The sequence below is a fragment of the Ailuropoda melanoleuca genome, chromosome 3, assembly GCF_002007445.2.
Source record: "Ailuropoda melanoleuca isolate Jingjing chromosome 3, ASM200744v2, whole genome shotgun sequence".
Taxonomy (NCBI): domain Eukaryota; kingdom Metazoa; phylum Chordata; class Mammalia; order Carnivora; family Ursidae; genus Ailuropoda; species Ailuropoda melanoleuca.
The window spans coordinates 90398740-90420233 of record NC_048220.1 but is presented as its reverse complement, the minus strand read 5'-3'; the positions used below and the strand labels follow the sequence as shown (position 1 = coordinate 90420233).

The 21494-nt window shown below is 45.7% G+C and overlaps 1 protein-coding gene across 7 annotated transcripts in view; it reads left to right on the top strand.

The window, feature by feature from the left end:
- WWC1 (WW and C2 domain containing 1) overlaps positions 1 to 21494 on the top strand; it is a 147317-nt gene that overhangs the window by 75405 nt on the left and 50418 nt on the right. For 6 of the 7 annotated variants that reach the window (XM_019799023.2, XM_034656760.1, XM_034656761.1 and 3 more), the window contains 3 exons: positions 7136 to 7339; positions 17509 to 17585; positions 18918 to 18997. In XM_019799023.2, the coding sequence (XP_019654582.2) occupies positions 7136 to 7339; positions 17509 to 17585; positions 18918 to 18997 (361 nt within the window). Of the gene's footprint in view, positions 1 to 7135; positions 7340 to 13303; positions 14246 to 17508; positions 17586 to 18917; positions 18998 to 21494 lie in introns of those variants that run through there. The other variant, XM_034656763.1, reaches the window with a different exon arrangement.

Sequence of the window (21494 nt, the reverse complement as noted above, 5' to 3'; positions counted from 1 at the left end):
TTGAGAGATGCCACATAGTGTTCATATTTGTCATTTTAAAAAAATATTTATTTGAGAGAGAGAGGGTGCACACAAGTGGGGGGAGGGGCACGGAGAGGGGGAGAGAGAATCCTGAAGCACAGTCCTTGCTGAGCACAGAGCTGGACACAGGGCTCAATCCCGCAACCCTGAGATCACAGCCCTGAGATCATGACCTTAGCCGAAACCAAGAGTGGGATGCTCAATGGACTGCGCCACCCAGGTGCCCCCATATTTGTCATTTTTAAGGCATCAAACAGATGTAGTGATATATGTTAACACATGAAACAAATGCACAGTAATTGCCCCCATTGCTGACCTTTTGTGTTCTTTCCATTTATTTGTTATAAATAAATAACACCAGAGGGAGAATCTTTATTCATATTGCTTCTCTCTTTTGTGATAATTTCCTTTATATTTCCAAATATAGGATCACTAAGTGAAAGGTTATTAACACTTTTGAAACTTCTGGTCCATATTCCTAGATTGGCAAGTATTTCTAGAAAATTGTAGCAATCTGTATTGCCATAGGCAGTAAGGGTACTGTTTTCCTCATACCTTGATCAGTATGGGGCTATATTCATCTTTATTTTTTGATCAATTAATCATAGGTTGAAACTGTTCCTTCACGGCTTTTCATTTGCACAGTAGCAAGGTTGGGCATTCTCCAGATGTTCGGGTGTTTTTAAGACTATTGTTGTTAAAGCCCTTGGAGAATACAATAGTATTAGCCACGTGGGTGGGTGTGTGGTGTGTGTAGAAAGTGGGTGTGTGGTGTGTAGAGCAGGTGGGCATGGAATGTATGCAGAGCTCGTGAGTGTGGAGAAAGTGTGTGGAATGTGTTTGTAGGTTGAGGTTTGGAGCATGAGGGAGGATAGAGAAGGGGGTTCTCAGTCATGGTTTCACTCAGCCAGCTAAATGTTTGTTGGCAGTAGCTGCCTCTTGGGGTGGGGGACATGAGAGGGAAGAAGATGGGGAATGATGTTTTATGTATCTAAGCTTGTAACCTGCTGAATGATTAAACTGTGTCCATGTATAGCTTTAATAAAAACAAGAACTAAAAATTAGCTAACCTAGGTGATTTCAAAGATCCTGCCTGAGTGTAAAGTTATCTGTTTGGGTGTGATGGACTTAAGGAGGGGGAGTAGCAGCAGAAGAGGCTGGGCCTGGGAGGACCCCCTCAGAGTATAACTGATTAAGGACTAACAGCTATTAACACAATTCCATAGAACCCCCGGGAGCTTTTGAAAAGCCCAGTCTCCTAAAGGACAGTCTTTTCAACAGTTGCTGGTGCAACTTGTCCACATGGAAAAAAGTACACCTCCACTTCTGTCCCTACCTCACACCATACATAAAAATAAATTCAAATTGGCCATAAAGGGGAAAACTAGAAAAGAACTAGAAAAAAAAACAGGAGGAAAATCTTCAAGATTTTAAGGTAGGCAAAGATTTCTTTTGGACAAGACCCAAAAAACACTAACTATAAGAGAAAAAAGTGATAAATGGAGTTTCATCAAATTTACACCTGTTGTGTTCAAAAGACGCCATTAAGAAGCTGAAAAGGCAAGCCACAGATATGGAAAAAAGTATTTACAATACTTACATCTGACAAAGGACCTATAACCAAGAATATATAAAGAATTCTTATATCTTACAACTTAATAGTAAGAAGCCCAGCAACCCAATAAAAAATATAAACAAGAGATTTAAAAAGACACTTCACTAAAGACATTTAGATGGCCAATAAACGCATAAAAGTATGCTTTCATCATCGGTCCTTAGAGAAACGCAGAAGGGCAGTACCAGCGCATACCCAGTGTAATGACTAACATGAAAAAGATTAACAATGCCAGTGGTTGGCAAGGATGTGGAAGAACTGGAGCTCTAATACTAGTGGTGAGAATGCAGATCAGAACAAGCATTTTGGAAAATGATTTGCCAGGTTCTTATAAAATTCAGTATATGCTTACCATGCCACCCAGCAATTCCACTGCTGGATAGTTTTACCTCGGAAAAATGCAAACAGATGCCCATACAAAGACTTGTGCGTGCATGTTCAGTAAAGCTTTTCATAATAATCCCAAACAAGAGGGGCACCTGGGTGGCTCAGTTGGTTAAGCGCCCACCTCTTGATTTTGGCTCAGATCATGAACTCAAGCCCTGTATCAGGCTCCATGCTCAGCAGGGAGTCTGCTTGAGAATTTTCTCTTTCCCTCTCCTTCTGCCCCCTCCACCCGCTTGGGTGGGCGTGCTTTCTCTCTCTCTCTCAAATAAATCAATAAATCTTTTTTTTTAATCCCAAACTAGAAACACCCTAGAAGTTATCAAAAAGTGAAATATGATAAATTCACACAATAGAATATTATTCAGCAGGGCACCTGGGTGGCTCAGTTGGTTAAGCATCTGCCTTTGGCTCAGGTCATGATCCCACGGTCCTGGGATCAAGCCCCACGTCCGGCTCCCTGCTCAGTGGAGAGCCTGCTTCTCCCTGTCCTCCCCTCTTGCTGCTGTCTGTGCTTTCGCTATCTCTGTCTCTCAAATAAATAAAATCTTTTTTTTTTTTTTAAGATTTTATTTATTTGACAAAGACACAGCAAGAGAGGGAACACAAGCAGGGGGAGTGGGAGAGGGAGAGGGAGAAGCAGGCTTCCCACTGAGCAGGGAGCCCGATGAGGGGCTCAATCCCAGGACCCTGGGATCATGACCTGAAACGAAGACAGACGCTTAACAACTGAGCCACCCAGGTGCCCCATTGAATAAATAAAACCTTAAAAAAAAAACCAGAATATTTATTTAGCAATAACAAGAAACAGGTCACTGATAAAAACAACATAAATGAGTCTCAAAAGCCTTATGCTGAGCATAGGAAGCAAGACCCAGAGAGCACACGCTGTATGGGTCCATTGATATTAAGTTCTAAACAAGCAGAAGTGGAGGGAGGAGGTGGGTGTGGGGGACTGGGGAAAAGAGTACAGGGATTGTTAGGGTAAAGGGAATGTTTTACACGTTGATTCAAACAGTGGTTTATGGCGTCCACGTTTGTCAAAACATATTGAACTCTACACACTTCAAATGCACTTCATTGCATTTAAATTATGCCTTACTAAAGTCGATTGAAGCAATATACCGATGCCCACTTTATACTGCAGACCAATTAAATGGAATCTCTGGGGTAATTCCAACGTGCAGCCAGGCTGAAACCCATATTCTGATGTGGGGTTGTGTGTTGTTTATGTGTGCGTTCATCTATCTGTGTTGGTTTCTACTGTAAAAGAGAGCCAGCCTTCAGTTAAGTCTCTCCCGTTCGTTTATAGTCCAAGGTGTAGGGCCTCGGCCACAGGGTGGGCGCCGGAGGGAGGGTTCCTCCGGGTGTCCTGGAGCTGCTTGTCCAAGGTCCCGCCTTTCCGGGAACCTTCTGGTGGGTGCTCAGCGCCACGCCCTCCAGTCTGGCCTGCCGGCTTCAGCGACCGCTCAGCCCGTCTGTGTTGGCACCTCTGAGAGAGTGGCTTTCACCTTTGGTGACACATTGGAATTATTTGGGGAGCTTTGCAAATCACCATTGACTCAATCCCACCCCAGAAAGCCTGATCTAAAACCTGGGCGTCAGGAGTGTTAAAATATCCCCCAGTGGGGGCGCCTGGGTGGCACAGCGGTTAAGCGTCTGCCTTTGGCTCAGGGCGTGATCCCGGCGTTCTGGGATCGAGCCCCACGTCAGGCTCCTCCGCTGGGAGCCTGCTTCTTCCTCTCCCACTCCCCCTGCTTGTGTTCCCTCTCTGGCTGGCTGTCTCTGTCTCTGTCAAATAAATAAATAAAATCTTAAAAAAAAAAAAATCCCCCAGTGATTCTAATTTTGCAGTCAGGGCTTCTCAGCCACGTCTGCGTATCAGAGTCCCCTGAGGAAGCTTTCACAGCTCTCAGTGCCTGGGTCCCACTCCTAGAAATTCTGATGTTCGTGAGTGTTCTGGGGCAGAGTTCAGGCTTTTTTGTGTTTTGTAGCCCCTCAGCTGATTCTAATACACTGCCAGGACCCAAGATTACTGGATGAACATTATTTTTAAAGCAGTTTTGCTGAGAATCTGAGGGAAAAGGCACTTTTCATGTCTCACAAACTTCATGCTGTTTGTGAGAATAAAAATTGGTACAACCTTTCAGATGGTAATTTGGTTGAATATGTCTCCTAAAATTTAAAACATATATATATATATATATCTATATATCTATATAATGTATATATATATATATATATATCTCCCCTCCAACCCAGTAGTCCCTATTAAGAAATATATCCAGAGTTAATCACACAAGTTATAAAATATGTTTTTAACAATTGTCACTGCAGTATTGATTGTGGTAGCAAAAGAACTGAAAACAGTCCAAATGTTTCCCAGTAGTGGTCTGGGAAACCACTAACACCCTACCGTAAATAAAGCTTAATACCATACCGTAGAGTACTATGCAACCATTTAAATGGTCGAGGTAAATAAAAAAATAAAAAATAAAAACAGTAATAAAACTGAAACAATAAACAAAAAAGTTGAGTCGAATCTGCACCCGTGATCTCTCATTTGCAAATGAAAGCAGATTACAGACTAGTAGACGTGACATGGGGCCATGTTGCATTAAAAATAAATTAGTGCCTGTAGATACACATGTATAAACAGATTTATGAATAATCAGAGGCAGTATCTCTTAGTATGTGAGATTCCCAGCAGCAGTTACCTCTGAGGAGTAGGATTAGAAACATAGAAACCCTCGCTTCTTATTTTATGAATTTGCAGTGGTGGAATTGTGAGATTTTCCTTTTTTGTATTTTTCAGTATTTTTCCCAAAAAATGTACATTTTAAAAAGTGAACAAACTTTAGAAAACATCTCCAGCCTGGCCAGGACCAGCTGGTTCTTTTCTGTGGCTTCTGTCAGCTGGAGGTCTGAGGCTAGCGCTCGAGGGGCACTCTGAGGGAGTCCACATCTACGGATGGGACATGGGGGCCAGCTTTATAAATACTCCCCTTCTTAATCTTTTCTTGCAGATGTTCCTCCTCCTTTCTTGGTGGAAAGGTTGCAAAGCTTTTCTTATAAGAAGCAATCTTGTGGCTGCTGCCAGCAATCTTCAGACCTTGTTTTCTTTCCCAGAAAAAGGGAGGACGAAGAGCTAAAGGAATGGCTATTCATGGACAGTTCAAAAACTGCTCCCAGAAAACAGTTTGGGCTTTACTCTCAACCATCGTGGGTTTACTTTACCTGGGCAGAAGTGCTTTACAGCTTCCTAGGAAGCAGGGAGGAGATTCAGAGAGGTTAAGCAGCCTGCCTATCGTAACACAGCAATTACTGGCAGGGATGAAAACTTGGCCCTGCTGCTTTTTTTTTTTTTTAAGATTTTATTTATGTATTTATTTGAAAGAGAAAAGGAGAGAAAGCACCCAAGCAATGGGGAGAGGCAGACGGAGAGGGAGAGAGAGATTCTCAAGCAAACTCGCGCTGAGCACAGAGTCCGATGCAGGGCTCCATCTTACAACCAGAGATCAGACCTAAGCAGAAATCAAGAGTCGCTTAACTGAACCCCAGGCGTCCGGCCCTGCTGCTTCTGTGATCATTCTCCCTATCCCTTCTTGCTTTCATTGGAAATGCTCATTTGGTCCTGCTCAGGAGGGATGAGAGCCATAGGGCTACAAAAGGCAGCACAAACTCAAATTCCCCAGGTGTCAGATCTGTGACGCGAATGAAGCAGACCAGCAGACCAATGGAGGGCTTGGGTCTGTGGCCGACTGTGGACTCAGCGTGGCCAGATCTTCTGAGAAACCAGAGATCAGGATTCTAATGTTTAAATCTCCCTATTTTCACATACTAGTAACCAACTCAAAATTACTAAAACACTTTGGGTTAAGCAAAGCCTGTCTACTGGCTGGATTCACCACATGGCCACGGTGGTACAGTTTCCGGTGTGTCACCCCCCACACACACACACCGAGCCCCACCCACCACCTGGGAGATGGCTGGAGGGTTGGCAGTTGACAGGCATCGATTCTTTGACATTGCTTTGACCTCTTGCATGTCTGCTCAGCTGCCAGCTGTCACTTTTTTTAAATGTCTATCTTTTGGGGTTTTGACTTTTTTTCCAAATGATCGCTGTACATATTTCCTTTATACGTAATTTTTTCAAAAAAGAATGAAGAAAAAATACCCCACTACCCAGACATATCTATTGTCGATAACCTGCTAAGTTGTCTCCTAATCTTTTTGAGAATGTATGTATTATTTCAATTATCACAAAAATTATTTTTGCAGTTTTGCCCCCTGCACTTTCACTCATATGTCTAGGCCCCTTTCCACTTCATCCATATTTCTTTGAAGACACTATTTTTAGTGGCTGTAGCAGTGTATTACGTAAAATACAGCAGACCTGTTTGGCCAGTTCTTTTCCATGTGACCTTGAGCAAGTTACTTGACCTGTGTCTAGATTTTCTCTTTTTTGAGTAGTGGGGGTCATCCCGGAATCTGCTCTTTAGGGTTAGTATAAGGGTCGAAGGGGTAAACACATGTAGAGTAGTTAGAACAGTGCTTAACATACAGTAAACGTGAAGTAAGTGCTAGTTATTATTTTTAGTCATTATTATTATCCCGGTTTGGTACAAATGTATCTTTGCCTGACTATTTTATTACATTTAATAATAAATTACTGTGGAGGAATTATTGGTCAAAGAGGGGTTTGCATTTTAAGGGTCTTAATTTGCATAGTCAGACCTTTTCTAAGTCTGTTCTAATTTACATCTCCATCAGGGAATGGGGTCCCTATTTTTTCATAGCCTCTAAAATATTATTTTTCTTTACTCAACCAAAATAGATGACCTTAAGCATCTCTAATGTCCTTGAGCTTCTGTCTAGATTAGAGCTCAAACCTGGTCCTTCTCCTGGCTTTTCTGAGATGGCTCCTTTGGGTATGGAAATTGATTCTGGTTTATTTTGTGTCACTGTTGTTTAATAGGTAAGTTTAATCCATCCGCTTCTATCGTGACTTTCTATTTCCTACGCTTTTTGATTTCCGGTAGTGGATTCCACAGGCCCCCGACCCAACCAGATATTTGTGAGGTGCTGACCCAGGGTGTCTGGGGTCTGTTGCAGAAACCACTCAGATCGAGGACCCCCGGGTACAATGGCGGCGGGAGCAGGAGCACATGCTGAAGGATTACCTGGTGGTGGCCCAGGAGGCGTTGAGCGCGCAGAAGGAGATCTACCAGGTGAAGCAGCAGCGCCTGGAGCTCGCGCAGCAGGAGTACCGGCAGCTGCACGCCGTCTGGGAGCACAAGCTGGGCTCCCAGGTCAGCTGTGAGTACCTCCCCCGCCCGCGCCCCTCCGGCACCGCTGCAGGCAGAGGGGAACGGCTGCGCTTGGTCCTGCCTGGCTCTCCTCAGTGCTTCTCGCCTCTGCCCCTTTTCTTCCGTCTCCGCTTCTCGTGCCAACCACCATCCCCTCCGATGCCTTTCCTGCTCCTGCTTGGGCCTTTCGGTGACTCATGGGCCATTTTCATTCCATTCCTTTCATTCACTTGCAGTCATCTCTGACTCCTCATTGAAAGCCCTTCAAAGGCTAGGGGGTGTGGGGAGTAGGGAGTTCAAGTTGGGCAGATGAAAAAGTTCTGGAGATGGGTGGTGGTGATGGTTGCACAACGGTATAAATGTATGTAATGCCCCTGAACTGGGCGTTTAAAAATGATTAAAGTGGTGAATTTTATGTTATGTATATTTGACCACAATTTTTTTTAAAAAAACCTTCATTGGCTTCCTTCCATGGCCTCCCTGACCTTTGTGATCAGGCCCCTGCCATCCCCACCTCGTCTTTTGCGGCCACTCCCTGCGCCTCAGGCTCATTCACTAGGCTCCAGAGCCCCCCACTTTGCTCCCCTAGCCTGCCCTGCACCTTTCCACCTTGCGGCTTCTGCTTTTGCTGCATCCCTGCTTAGAACGCTCCTCTGTCTGTGCATTTGCATAGCTGGCGCCCTCCTGCCCTTCCGGTCTCACCCTTCTGGTCTCATTCTTCCTGTCATCTCTGAGAGGCTTGCTTCTGACAACTCCATCAACAGACTTCCTTCCCCAGCGTTAGCCTCTGTAATGGCTCTCTGTTTATTTTCTTCATAGCGTGTGTCACAAGACATCTGCTTCCATGTCTGTCTCTCTTACCTCCACTGGCATATTAACTCCATAAGGGCAGGGCTCCTGTCTCCCCAGTTCACGCTGGTATCTCCAGGAGAACAGGCAGATGGGGTCCCCTGTCCTTCGTTTCCAGGGCAGCGCCAGGACAGGATCTCTTCAGGAGCCCACTCACCTTTTCCTGTGTGTTGGGGTTTTTTGTCTTTTACCACTACTTCTAATAACCAGTCCTTCCCCATGTTTATTGAGTGCTTGGTACATGTCAGTCCGAACATGCTGTTTCATTGAATCCCCATAACAACCCTGTGGGCAAGTGCAGTTAATATCCCCTGTCACAGATAAGGAAATAGGGCAGAGGGGTCGATGACATGCCCTAGGTCTTAGAGCTGGCGAGGGGCAGCAGTACGTTGTAGACCCATTCCATCTGTCCCTCCAGCATTCTCACTGTGGGTTCAGGGGCCAGCATTAGGCCATGCTGTTAGGGTGGCCATGGCTTGGCTGGGTCACTGGACACTTCTCCTGTGTAAAGCCCTCACTCTGAGAAGTTCAGTGCACTGGGGGGTACCCAGTTACTCTCTGCCCCAGCCCTGCCCTTTTCCTTGGCGACTCAAGCAAACCCCCAGCATCTCAGATTATAGAAAAGAATGGTATTATACTCATTAGCTTTTTCTGGGTCAAGTAATGTCCGAGAGACTGTCATGAGCGTTTTAGCACTTAATCTGTTTTAGGCAGCTCAGGCTGCCAAAATCTCATAGACTAGGGGGCTTAAACAACAGAAGTGTATTTTCCCGTAGTTCTGGAGGCTTGAGGCCCAAGATCAGGGTGTCAGCATGGTCTGGTTGTCGTGAGAGCCCTCATCCTGGCTGGCAGATGGCTGTCTTCTCACTGTGTCATCACACAGTAGAGAGACAGAGACAGCATGCTGTCTGGTGTCTCTTCTTGTACAGTCACTAACGCATCATGAAAGCCCCACCCTTGTGACCTCATCTAAACCTAATCACTTCCCAAAGGCCCATCTTCAAACACCATCCCTTTGGGGAGTTGGAGCTTCAACATATGGATTAGGGGGGAGAGGGCAGGGGACAGAATTCAGTCTATAGCATTATCCTTACCACAGCCCTGGCAGGGAATATTATTGTCCCTAGTGAAACTCAGGTTTGAAGAGGTAGGGTGATTTTTATTTTTTCTCTCTGCAGTCCTGCAGTCTAAAAAGTTGGCAAGTGTGTATAAAAACAAAACTTCCTATTTTGGGGACAGGATGCTTTTTACATGGACCCAAAGTATCACCCCATTTAACTAATTGGAGAGGATAAAGTGTATTTTCACATGGAGAGAGCTGCAGCCAGCACCGTACCCAGGTGTAAAAGTAGCATCATCAGGAGACGAACTGGTATCACACGCCCTCTGATGTGGTACAGTAAGAACTTCATGGAGGATCCTTGACAAAAATGTGTACCATCAATCAAATCCATAGACAGATCCATATTGTGGGCTATCCTACAGGATAATCAGCCCGGATCTTTGCAGGGAGAAAGAAACTGAAAAACCGGAAAGAAGGGAAACTATTCTAGACTTAGGAAAAAAATAAAAGCTATGGAGGCATAAACCAATTTAAATATCTGCACCCTGATTAGACCCTGGGTTGGGGGGAGGAGGAGCAGCTCTAGAAGACATCCTCAGGCATTTGGAAAATTGTCTTAAGTGTGATCCTGCCGTGGCTCTGTAGGAGAGTGTCTTTGTTTGGAACAATGCACGTGGCATCGGGTCCACAGCTACATTTCAAAACAGCAGGAACAAAAAGAAACAACTATGCCATCAGTGTAAGTGAGCTGATCAGTAGCTGCTGATGACATGCTGGTGGCTTTGAGTATAGGATAGGCTTTCATTTTTGGTCACCGTTTTCTTTTCTTTTTTCTTTCTTTTTTTTAAATTAAGATTTTATTTATTTATTTGAGAGAGAGAGAGCACAAGCAAGGGGAGAAGCAGAGGGAGAGGGAGAAGCAGTCTCCCCACTGAGCAGGGAGCCCAACGCAGGGCTCTATCCTAAGACCCCAGGATCATGACCTGAGCTGAAGGCAGACACAGCCGACTGAGCCACCCGGCGCCCCTGGTCACTGTTTTCAATAATCATTTGTTGAGGGCTTGCTACGAACCGGGTGTCCTACTGAAAGAATTAGAGTGGACAGAGGGATAGATAGAACAAATGTGGGAAAATGTTAAAAACTGGTGGATCTAGGTAAAGAAGGACATTAATATTATTCTTACAAATTCTCTGTACGTATAGTTTCCAAAATAAAAGGTCAGGGTGGGGAAAAGAGCCAAATGGGCAGGAATAATACATTCGCGCAGAGAAACCTGGTGGTGGGAGATGGTAGTTTTTGGGCTGTGAAGTCAGAAGGCCTGGGTTCGAATCTCCTTTCCACTGTTACTCTGTCCTCTTAGGGAACATACTTCATATCTCTTTACATATGAGATTCCTTTTGTTTAAATATGAAATGTTAATAGTCCCCTTCTCTCCTGGGTCCATGTCAGAGTTTCTCAACCTTGGTACTGCTGACATTTGGGGCCAGATAAATCTTCATTGTAGGGGCTGTCCTGTATATTGTGGGACATTTAGCAGCACTTCAAGTCTCTAACCACTAGATGCTAGTGGTACCCCTCCGCCCCAGGTTGTAGCAACCAGAAATATCTCCAGACATTGCCAAATGTACTCTAGGGGGGTGCAGAATTTCCCCAGTCGAAACCAGTGGTATAGGTAAAACAATACCCTTAGAACATGTTAATGGCTCAATATTCTTCTTGGCAGGAAATACTTTACATAATATTTTGAGAGTGTGGACTCGAGCTGGACTGCCTGGGCTCAAATCCAGGATATGCAACTTACTAGCCATGTAACCTTGCCCAAGTTATTCCACTCCTCTCTGCCTCAAATTTTTCATCTATAAAATTGACATAATAATGGTATCACCTTCATTGAGGTTTATAGGACTTAAATTCATTAACAGATATAAAGTACTTGGAATAGTACTTGTCATATTTAAGCTCTCAATAAATAATAACAATTATTTGATAATCATTTATTCATTGGCATTGAAATGACAAAAGATTTTAATAGACCTACTTATTCTAGACAATAAGAATAAATACATGATCAGTGGTAGGAAGTAGTGATGCAGTTCTATCATATGACTCTTGGATACTCCCAAGAGCTCCATCAAGTCCAAAGGCACCACTGATTTGAATGTTAAAGAACTATCATCTGAAGTGACTAGGGTCATCCCAGGTGAGTAGATCTGAGATCCAAAGCAGCCAGGAATTGGGGTGTCCCCAGCCTAAGCATCCCAGTTAAAGTCCCATGACTTTCTTTGGGTTTTACAAGCCAGATCTGCCTTCCAAGGCAAGCTCTGCAACATGTTGATAGACTGGTGAGATCACATGCCTTGCTTCTCACTCAGGTGGCCTGCCCGGGCTTGTGAGAGTTTTGCCACCTGGCCTTGGCTGCAGTAGGGCCTGGCCACAGGTGGGGCCCTGCCCTAGGGATGGAGACTTTGTTGTCACCTCTAGTGCAGTCTCTAGCTCCATGGAGAAGGAGAAGAGAACTAGCATTTCATGTGTGCCTGTTATATTCCTGCAGGGCAATATGATGGGCACTCCACATATGTTATTTAAAGTAACCTTCCCCCTCTGAACAATCCTACAAGATACTATCATTCCCATTTTACAGATCAGAAACCTGAGGTCCGGGGAGGGGAAGGAGCTTCTCCAAGGTCACACTGGTAAAAAGTGGCAGAGCTAGCCTTTATACCCAGGAGTATCTGACCTCAAAAACACTTCTCTTAATACAAAACAGCCAGTCGAATTCTTAGGTTCTTGTATTATATTTGGGTCCCCTGTCCTCTGAAAGATGAGAACTCAGGATAGCCGGTTTTTTGGGACCTCATCATGTTCCTTCCTCTCTCAAGGCCTTCGTCTCCCATGTGAAAAAGAAATCATTGGGAACCTAGCAGTTTAAAATGCCAGTTGAACCACCCACCTGATCTCACTGACTCCTGAAACAAAGGAAATACCAGATCAGAGATTTTTTTAAGACGTACATGCACAAAGACAGGGAGACCTGGAGAAAAAAAGAGGAACAATAAGATGTGGAAGCTGTAAATTAGATGGGCAGGTGACAACCTATCTGATAGACCCGAGAAAGGAGAATATGAGCCAATCGTGAGGAAAACCAGCACTCGGGTCTGCACAGATCACTGGCAAAAGCTGTGGGAACTGGAGGCCACGGCTGTCTCTGGGAGTGCAATTGAAGTGAGGAGGGCCTCAAATAAAGAGGATTGGATGAAATCTGTTTTAAGAGAAGGACTACCAGATCTCCTCCCCAAAGTGCTTCAGCCCATCCCCAACCTGGCAAAAGACTGGAGAGTTTTTTGGTTTTTTGGCTTTTTCCCAAAAGAATAAAAATTCTCTGGACTACGGGATACAAGGCAAGTTCAAAACTGGGGTGAACCACACTGAAAACATAGTGAGAAGTGAACATGGACACCCAGAATTTGAGACCCCAGTTCACATGTACCACTTGGCTCCCCAGAATGGTGCCAGGCTTTTACCGCCAGGCTGGACCGTAGCAGAAGCTGGGGAATCTGACCAGATAAGAGATGTGAAGACGTTGAAGGTTTCTGGATGAAACAATCCAGCCAAATCATGTACCACATAACCCACACTTAACAAACTCCACTCCAGTCTACTTTTGGGGCCCCACTCTTAAATGTGAGCAGACAGCTGAGATTCCAGACATCCAAGGAAAGCCTCCAGCATAAAAAGTAGAGATGAAAACAAACACATGGTATTGGGGGGGGGGTGTGCTTGGAGGGACCAGGGAGTCTGCATGAAGAAGAAAACCTCAAGAGAATCTACACACCCATGAAACAGGAACAGAATGCTACATTTTATAGAAGGAACGTTCAGAGAACACAAAAGAGCCTTTAGAAATTAAAATACGATAGCAGAAATTTAAAATCCGTAGGAAGACTGGAAGGTGAGATGGAAGAAATCTTCTAAAAAGCAGACCAAAAATAGAATGAGATGGAAAATGAGAGAGAGAGAGAAAAAAAAAAAATAGAGCACCAGGCCAGAAAAATCTATCAGAGTAATAAAAGTTTCAGAGAGAGCAGAGGAAACAGAGGAGAAGGAGCATCGGGTAAAATAATTTCAGAAAAATTTCTCAGAATGGATGGAGGAGGGTTTTTAGGTTGAAAGGGCTCTCCGTAAGCACAATGCATGAAAGTCAGCTCACACCAAGACATACCCGTGGTGCGACTTCAAACATGGAGCCATCCGAGATCCTGGAAGCTTTCAGAGAGAAAAACCAGGTCACAAAAAAATTACCGGGACTCAGAATAGCTCAACAGTAACACTGGAAGCCTAGAAGACAATGCAGCCATGCCTAAAAAATTTTAAGGAAAATCACTTCCGACCCAGAATTCTATATCCAGCAAAACTACCTTTAATCAACTATAGGGTAGAACAAAGATATTTTTAGACAGGCACGATTTCAAAACTTTCTTTCTTTTGTGGCCTCCTTCTTGGGCTGCTGCTGGTGTTCTACTGAAACAGCTGGTAGGAGGGGAAGATGTGGCATTAGGAAAGAGAAGCAGGGCGAGGAGGGCATCTCAGGGTGCCAGCAGGGCAGGGAGAGCGACCAGCTCACGTGCCCAGGCCAGGCAGCGCCAAAAAGTGGAACCAGGCAGCAAGCTGACTGGCTGCCTGGACCCTGGGAGGGGAGGCGCAGATAACCGGCAGAGCGTGGGGTGGAATCTGTGAGAAGTTTGTAGAAAGTGAGCGAGCATAAAAATGACAATTATTAACTCTAGGAAAAACAAACCCCCAAAAATGTGCTGGAAAGGAAAAGTAAGCAAAGTCAGCTGCATGCCTCTAGCCCAAGGAGTGTTTACAAAGTAAAAGCAATGCAAACACTGAAGATGCTTTCACCTAGACTGTGCTGTCTGGGAGGATGGGGAGCCAGGAGCGGGACGTGGCGTCAGGGCTGCAGAAGGGAGGGAAGCTAAACCCCTGCCCTCCAGAGAGATAAGTAAGTAAATAATGCCTAGAACAAAAATACCTTGTTGCTTTTTGATAACACATTGAAATGACTCCCTTTTGGGGAAGGAGATATGGAATAGGGACCTGTGGAATGTTCTTTTAGAGCAAACCTTGTACTGTGTTGGACTGTTAAACTGGTGTGCATATATAACTTGAATCAAAGCTTAGCAATTAAAAACTAAAAAGGTGGGCACTTAAAGTCAGACTTTAAGGTCCCGTTCGAATATAAAATTCCTTTGGTGGAGGGGGTAGTGAGAGGATAGGGGTGCAAGGGGAGAGAGGTTGATGACCTGTTTCTTGATTGCAGTGCTGATTAGTAGAGTGTTGCCTTCCCCCTCCCCCCTTTCTTTTGCCCCTAGTGCAAGAAGGTGATTTTATTAAACCACAGGGACAGGACCTGTGGGCAGAAAGTGTTTCTTTGGTGAAAATTCATCAAGCCGCACACATGATTTGTGCACCTTTCCACATGTATTTTTTAGATAAAATGTTTACTTAAAAAATAATAACAGGCCACATCCCAGCCGCTTTGGGGTACAAATAGTGCATTTTGCAGTGGTACTCCAGAGCATAAGAATTCAAGCTCCCAGTGGCCCAGTTGGTGGCAGTCTTTTTTTTTTTTCCGAGTTCCCTTCCCTCCAAGATTTTTGAGCACGTGCAAGGACCACCTCCACATTCTGCAGGTCAGTGCCGGGTGGCGTTGTCTGTCCCCACAGCCATGCTGTCCCTGGTAGGCTGAGGTCTTGCAATTTTTCATGGGCTCTCCCCGTGCTGCTGCTTCCACGATCACCTTTACAGTTTCCCGCGGTGTCAACCCAAGTCCAGCCACACAGCCTGATAGAGTACTCAGCAGGATGGGGTGCTCACAGAATGGACACCCCCCCTTCTCGAGCTGTCCCCATCTTCCTCCCCAGTGACTCTCTTCACCATGTTTTTACAAGTGATCAGTGGGTAACAAATATTAACAACCTTAAAGTTTTGTTGAAAACTGCCTGTCTGGGGAATGTGGCTTTAATCACTGCCTCCAGCAATGTATCCAGCCAAGTCCCACCCTGAAATCCCTAAGTCCAGCACACACCGGGGAAGTAGAATGCAGGATATGAAAGGCTCCAATTGGAGACAACACTCTGTATCTGAAGTCCCTGGCCCATGCTCACAAGGGGGACCACAGGGTTCCCGCCCCAACCCACGTGCTCCTGTCACCCGTCTCTTGTGGTAAAACCCAGCCGCCGCCTCCTCCTCGTCATCATCACTGTAAACTGGGCAGAAATGCAACACTGCCTTTGGTGTAAAACATCTTTTCTGTTATTATGCAGGACAGTTTTACTTCCCGTCTCCGAACTTTTCAGTGTTAATGTTTTAACTTTCCTCGTGCATGATGAGAAGGTCTGTTCCAGTATTTTAACCAAATCCAAAAAGCAGCATCCCCTTCGCAACTGTCACTTCTACCTTTGGACCCTGGAAATTGCCACCAGTCTAGCCTCAGAAAACTCTAGGTCCCAGCAGGTGATCTCACTGCACACACGGTGTTCAGGAGACAGTAGGTGGAAAGCAGAAGGAGGATGGAATTGCGCGTATAGTGGGATTAAGGTCCCACAGGAGAAGCTCTTCTCTGGTCTCTGTATCAAGAATGCCTGTCCTTGTCCTGAACAGTGAGGTTGTGTTTACATTAAGGGCACCATGAATCTGACATCGGTCCCCTTTCCCTCTTCACATCAGCAATTAGGAAGCTCAGAGCCAGGCTGTGGCTCCTGGTAAGGAAGTGCACCTCCCATGTTTGCCTGAGCCCTAACTAACCTCACACCTGGGAGTGTGCTTCCTCATTCTTGTTTTCCCTTTGTCTCATTTTCTTCTTTAAGTATATTTTACTCTGTTGTGCTCATTTTTGCAAGTCTTAAGATATCTGTCCAAGACCTAAATACTATTTTAAAATTTTAAATATGCAGTGAGGTTACAACTACATAACAGAACTGTGCATAAGCAGGCACCTGGGTGGCTCAGTCGGTTAAGTGTCGGCTTTCGGCTCAGGTCATGATCCCAGGTTCCTGGGATCGCGTCCCACATTGGGCTCCCTGCGCAGTGGGGAGCCTGCTTCTCACTCTTCCTCTCCCTCTGCTCATCTACCCCCGCTCATGTTCTTTCTCTCTGTCTCAAATAAATTAAAAATCTGAAAGAAAGAAAAAGAAAGAAAGAAAGAAAGAAAGAAAGAAAGAAAGAAAGAAAGAAAAAGAAAAAATGAACTGTGGAAAAGCAGTGGAAAGTAACTTGTGAGAAAACATCATTGTATTGGGGTGATGGGATTATGGGTTATTATTTTCCCTTAAAAATGTACATCAGGGGCGCCTGGGTGGCACAGCGGTTAAGCGTCTGCCTTCGGCTCAGGGTGTGATCCCGGCGTTCTGGGATCGAGCCCCCGCATCAGGCTCCTCCACTATGATCCTGCTTCTTCCTCTCCCACTCCCCCTGCTTGTGTTCCCTCTCTCGCTGGCTGTCTCTATCTCTGTCAAATAAATAAATAAAATCTTTAATAAATAAATAAATAAAAAATAAAAATGTACATCAATATTGTAAAGTACAATAAATAATATTTTTAGTAATTTTTTCTGATCATAAAATATGTTTATCTTAGAACAATTAGGAAAGAAACATACAAAGATGAAAATATTCATCATCTACTTCTCTAGATATCAGTGTTATTTTCCTGGTATATTTCTTTCTGTGCTTTTTTTTTAGATGCGTGCGCGTGTATGTGTTAACTGTATATTTTCCAAATTTAAGTAACTCTTTCTTTATAGTTCTTTTGTACACTATTGTTTTCAGGGAGTAGCATGTTTTTGGACATTTTTGTTCAGGATTCTGCTGCACCATCATTCTATTTTTTTTTTTTTTTAAGATTTTACTTATTTATTTGAGAGAGAAAGTGAAAGGACGGGGAAAGGACAGAGAGAGAAGCAGGGAGCCCGATGTGGGACTCGATCCCAGGACCCTGGGGTCATGACCTGAGCTGAAGGCAGACACTTAACCGACGGAGCCACCCAGGCGCCCCTGCACCATCATTTTAAATCACATTGAGTCATATCGTCCTCATTTATACGTGCACCCTATTTATCTGGCAAACCCCCCTTGTTGGACATTTAGGTGGTTCACTATTAGTCATTGCTTTCCGGGTTTATGTAGATGGCCACACAAGCCATCTTTATCAAAATGTGTTTCTTCTACAGAACTTTTTCCTTTTTTTTTTCTTTCTCGTTGCAGTGGTGTCGGGCTCGTCATCCAGCTCCAAGTATGACCCTGAGATCCTGAAAGCCGAAATTGCCACCGCCAAGTCCCGGGTAGGGCCCCTTTGCCTGTCCTGTGGAAGGGGGTCGCTGAGGCAGCCCCAGGCCCCTCCCCGCCCCCAAGATCAGAGCAGGTGCTTCCACCAGGCGGCCCGCACCGGCTGCCCGGATCCCGAGTAACAGCGGTGGTGGCAGTTGTCACAGTAATTGTGACGGTAACCGCAGCGGCCGTTTCACCGCATCCCCGGCGTAGCGCTCAGGGCTTCATGAGTGCTGGCTCGTGTTCTCGAAGCAAGCGCGTGAAGCAGCTGTTGTTAGTGTCTGCACTTTACCTGTGAGCACATACAAGCCAAGGGGAGCTGAGGAATTGGCCCCGAGGACTCAGGGCTGCCTCCACAGGGCTTCATGTAGTGTGCCTTCTTCCCAGCTGTTGCTTGTTCTCCATCGTCTTATTTAACTACTTCGTGATAATTGCTTCCTGACTTCTTGGGCATGAATACGATCCCCATTGTGCTGATGTGGAACTAAGGCACAGCGGTTAAGTGGCTTGCTCCAGGTAAAGCCAGTATTTTGAACACTGGGTCAGTTACACTTCAAGTAGGTTCTCAAATTCAGATGCCTGCAAGAAAACGTAAAAGGGGGCAGTGGGCTCAGGGTGAGGCAGGAGGGAGTGCTGGGAAGTGAGCCACCTAGAGAGCTGTGCCCTGTCTAAAGGGGTGGTTGAAGTTTAGCCCTCCCCTCTTGGGGCCACGCTGGAAGGAGGGCTCAGTGTCGGCAGATCTTCTAATTTTAGAAAACAACTATACTTAGGCTTATTATAGGAAATCTCTCGATATTTCATTATTAGCGATTAACCTTTTTGATTTAATAACTGCAAGGCCAACAAAGCATTCCTGCGGGTCAAATCTGGCTCCGTGTGTGGTGTCTTGCCTCTCCCCTCCAGGCACAGCACTCCCATACCCATTACCTGCTTTAAGTAATGCACAGCCCTGCAAATGACCAGGTTTCTCTTCTGTCCGAATAGGAAAGGGAGGCTCAGAGAGGCGAGGTGGCTTGAGAGAGGTCACCCAGCTAGGCAGTGGTGACAAGGCTAAGCTCTGTCTCCGGTCAGCTAGCACCCATCCACTTCCTGTTTCCCTCAAGTGAGGGCTAATCAAGGATAACCTGTAGGACAGTTGGGCTGGGATGCTGACTGCACGAGCAGCTGCAGAGACCAAGGCCACATCAGTGAGGGGAAGGCATCAGGACCATGTGGCCCAAGGGATATTGACCTGAGTCATTATGCAGGGGCTCTGGGGAGCTCTGGGTTCCCCTTAGAGGAGAAGGCAGTCCACAGTTCCATATCACCCTCTGATCTAGCCCCATCTGTGGTCTTCTGCTATCCAGGTCAACAAGCTCAAGAGAGAGATGGTTCACCTCCAGCAAGAGCTGCAGTTCAAAGAGCGTGGCTTTCAGACCCTGAAGAAGTAAGTCCACCCTGTCCTGCAGAGCGTGGGGATGTCCCATATCCCCCCCACTCCTGCCCCTCTGTCGTCTCTTCTGTAAGGCCACTCTAATCATTCGGTTCTAGTTCTAGTCCACTGGTATTTACTGAAGATACTTTCACCCAAGGAGAAAAAGGGAATCATTTCAATTTTTTTTTGAAGATTTTATTTATTTCAGAGAGAGTGTGCAAGCATGAGCAGGGGGAGGGGCAGAGAGAAAAGCAGACTCCCCGCTGAGCAGGGAGCCCGATGTGGGGCTCCATCCCAGGACCCCGGGATCATAACCTGAGCTGAAGGCAGACACTTAACCAACTGAGCCACCCAGGTGCCCCTAGGGAAATCCTTGCAAACCAGAGTTCTCACTGTTCTCTAAATTCCTGAAGCCATTAAAGTCTGTCCCTTTCCGTTGAGTTTTACCAGCCAGTCACAGAAGCAAATGTTGCTGGGCATTTCTGGGCACCTGTCTCATCTCCTTCTGGAGATCCAGTAGTACACATGCAAACAAAACAAACTCTTCTTTCCCCTGGCCCCTAAAGACGAGCAGCTAGTGTGCCCACTGAAGGAACAAGGATCTCTTCCACGACACACAGATCCCTAATCGAGCATGCACAGCGGCGTGCACACTGTACCGTACGGGCAACTTACAGAGTTTTCGGGATAACTTTGACCAAATGTAAGAACATTACATTACGTTTAGAAGCTGACTTGCCTCCAGGATACAGCTTTATTGTTTCTTTAGAGCGTTGATTGCTATTCTCGTTCTTACACTAGCTAAGATTTACTGAGCAGTTACTCTCCCGGGAAGCACTTTCAGTGTTTCTGCCTGTGTGACCTCATTTGATCCTCAGTGCAACTCTATAAGGAATGTTCTTTCAGCTAACTCCACTTTATAGGTGAGGAAGCCAAGTCACATAGTAAGTGCTCAGTAAGCATCAGCTCATTGTTTTGCATAGTCACATATGCAACGAACACTTATGCATTGAGTCATGTTCAGTGTACTGATGGACTCAGCGTTCAGTCACTGCAGAGGTGTCTGGGAGCCCTCTTGGAAGCCCCAGGGAGAACATCCAGTTGATTTGTCTGTTTTCAGGGACATCTCACTTAGATCCCCAGAGAGGCCACATCTTTACAGACAGCTGCTTCTCTACTCACTTGCCTTCTCTCTCTCTCTCTCTCTCTGGCTATACCTTTCCTCATCCTCTGAACCTCAAATCCAGCCCCACTACTCTGCGGCCCCAGCTCCAAGCCTTGGGATGTCTGTGTCCAGGCTCTGTTAATAGAGGGAGCTGTGACCATCTCGGGGAGGGGTTGGTTCTTATTCACATCTTACCATCCCCCAAGCCCCCACTACCTGGGGAAGGAGCTACCATGAACCCCCCACCACACAAGGTTTAAGAAAGTGTAGATTGCGTATAATACTTCTTGTATTATAAATTGTTATAAAATGTGGTTTATATGTGCTTATATAAATGCGTATGTTATTAATACACGTATATACACATATGCCAGTGGCAGTCAATAGCGGGAATACGAGCTAGAAAACTCCTGTTTGTGATCTATAAAGCAAATAACCTCACGAGCCCTCCAGATTCTGCACACATAGCTTAAAGATTACTCACTCCCACGTCATCTCCCTGCAGGGGCCCTCCCCTCCTCCCCCTTCCTGCAATCCTCAGGAGCTTCTGGCTAGAACATTTCCCATTATTCTCTGAGCCACCACAAACCTGTTTTACCACTTTGTCACCCTGTAGCAGCATTGAAAATTCTTGTTCTTTGGTAAGCTGACGCTGAAACCCCAAAGACAAGCCTCCTTTTTTTCCGCCTTCTCCGCCCAGCTGATGTTTGATATCAGGCCTGGATAAGACTCCTGGCAGCCCTGACCGTCCACGCTCCTTACCTGAAGCCGGCTCCATGTTCAAGGTGGAGGAAGGCATCTACTTGCATGCACACCTTGGCATGGAGGGTTAAGAACGTAGCCTCAAGGGGCAGAGGGCCTGGGTTCAAATCCCGGTTCCCTGGGACCTTGCAAAAATGACTTCACTCCCGTGAGCTGTGGTTTCTTTATCTGAAAAATAACTTATTGTGAACATGAAGCTGAAGCATGTGACAGTGCCTGGCAGTGAGTGTAAGCGTCGGCAGGGGATGTGGGGGGGTGACCCCTAGCTAGTTGCTGGCTTAGATTTGGGGGAGGAACTCAGATGAACTGTCTTTGCCCCAGGCTAAAAGCTATGCTGGGTAAGCACTATGCTTCAGTCACCTTAATTCACTGTCTCTCCGCCTTTAAGGGAGGTTTTTGTTCTGCCCCACTTTACAGATGAGGGCACTGATGACATTGAAAGTAGACCAGAGGCCCCCAGACAGTAAGCATCAGGGCAGGACTAGAACCCAAGACGGTTGGGTTTTGCTGCTCATGTGTTGCTTAACCTTCCTTCCTGGATTCATCCTTAGTAACCCCCTCCTCATATCCAAACAACATGAG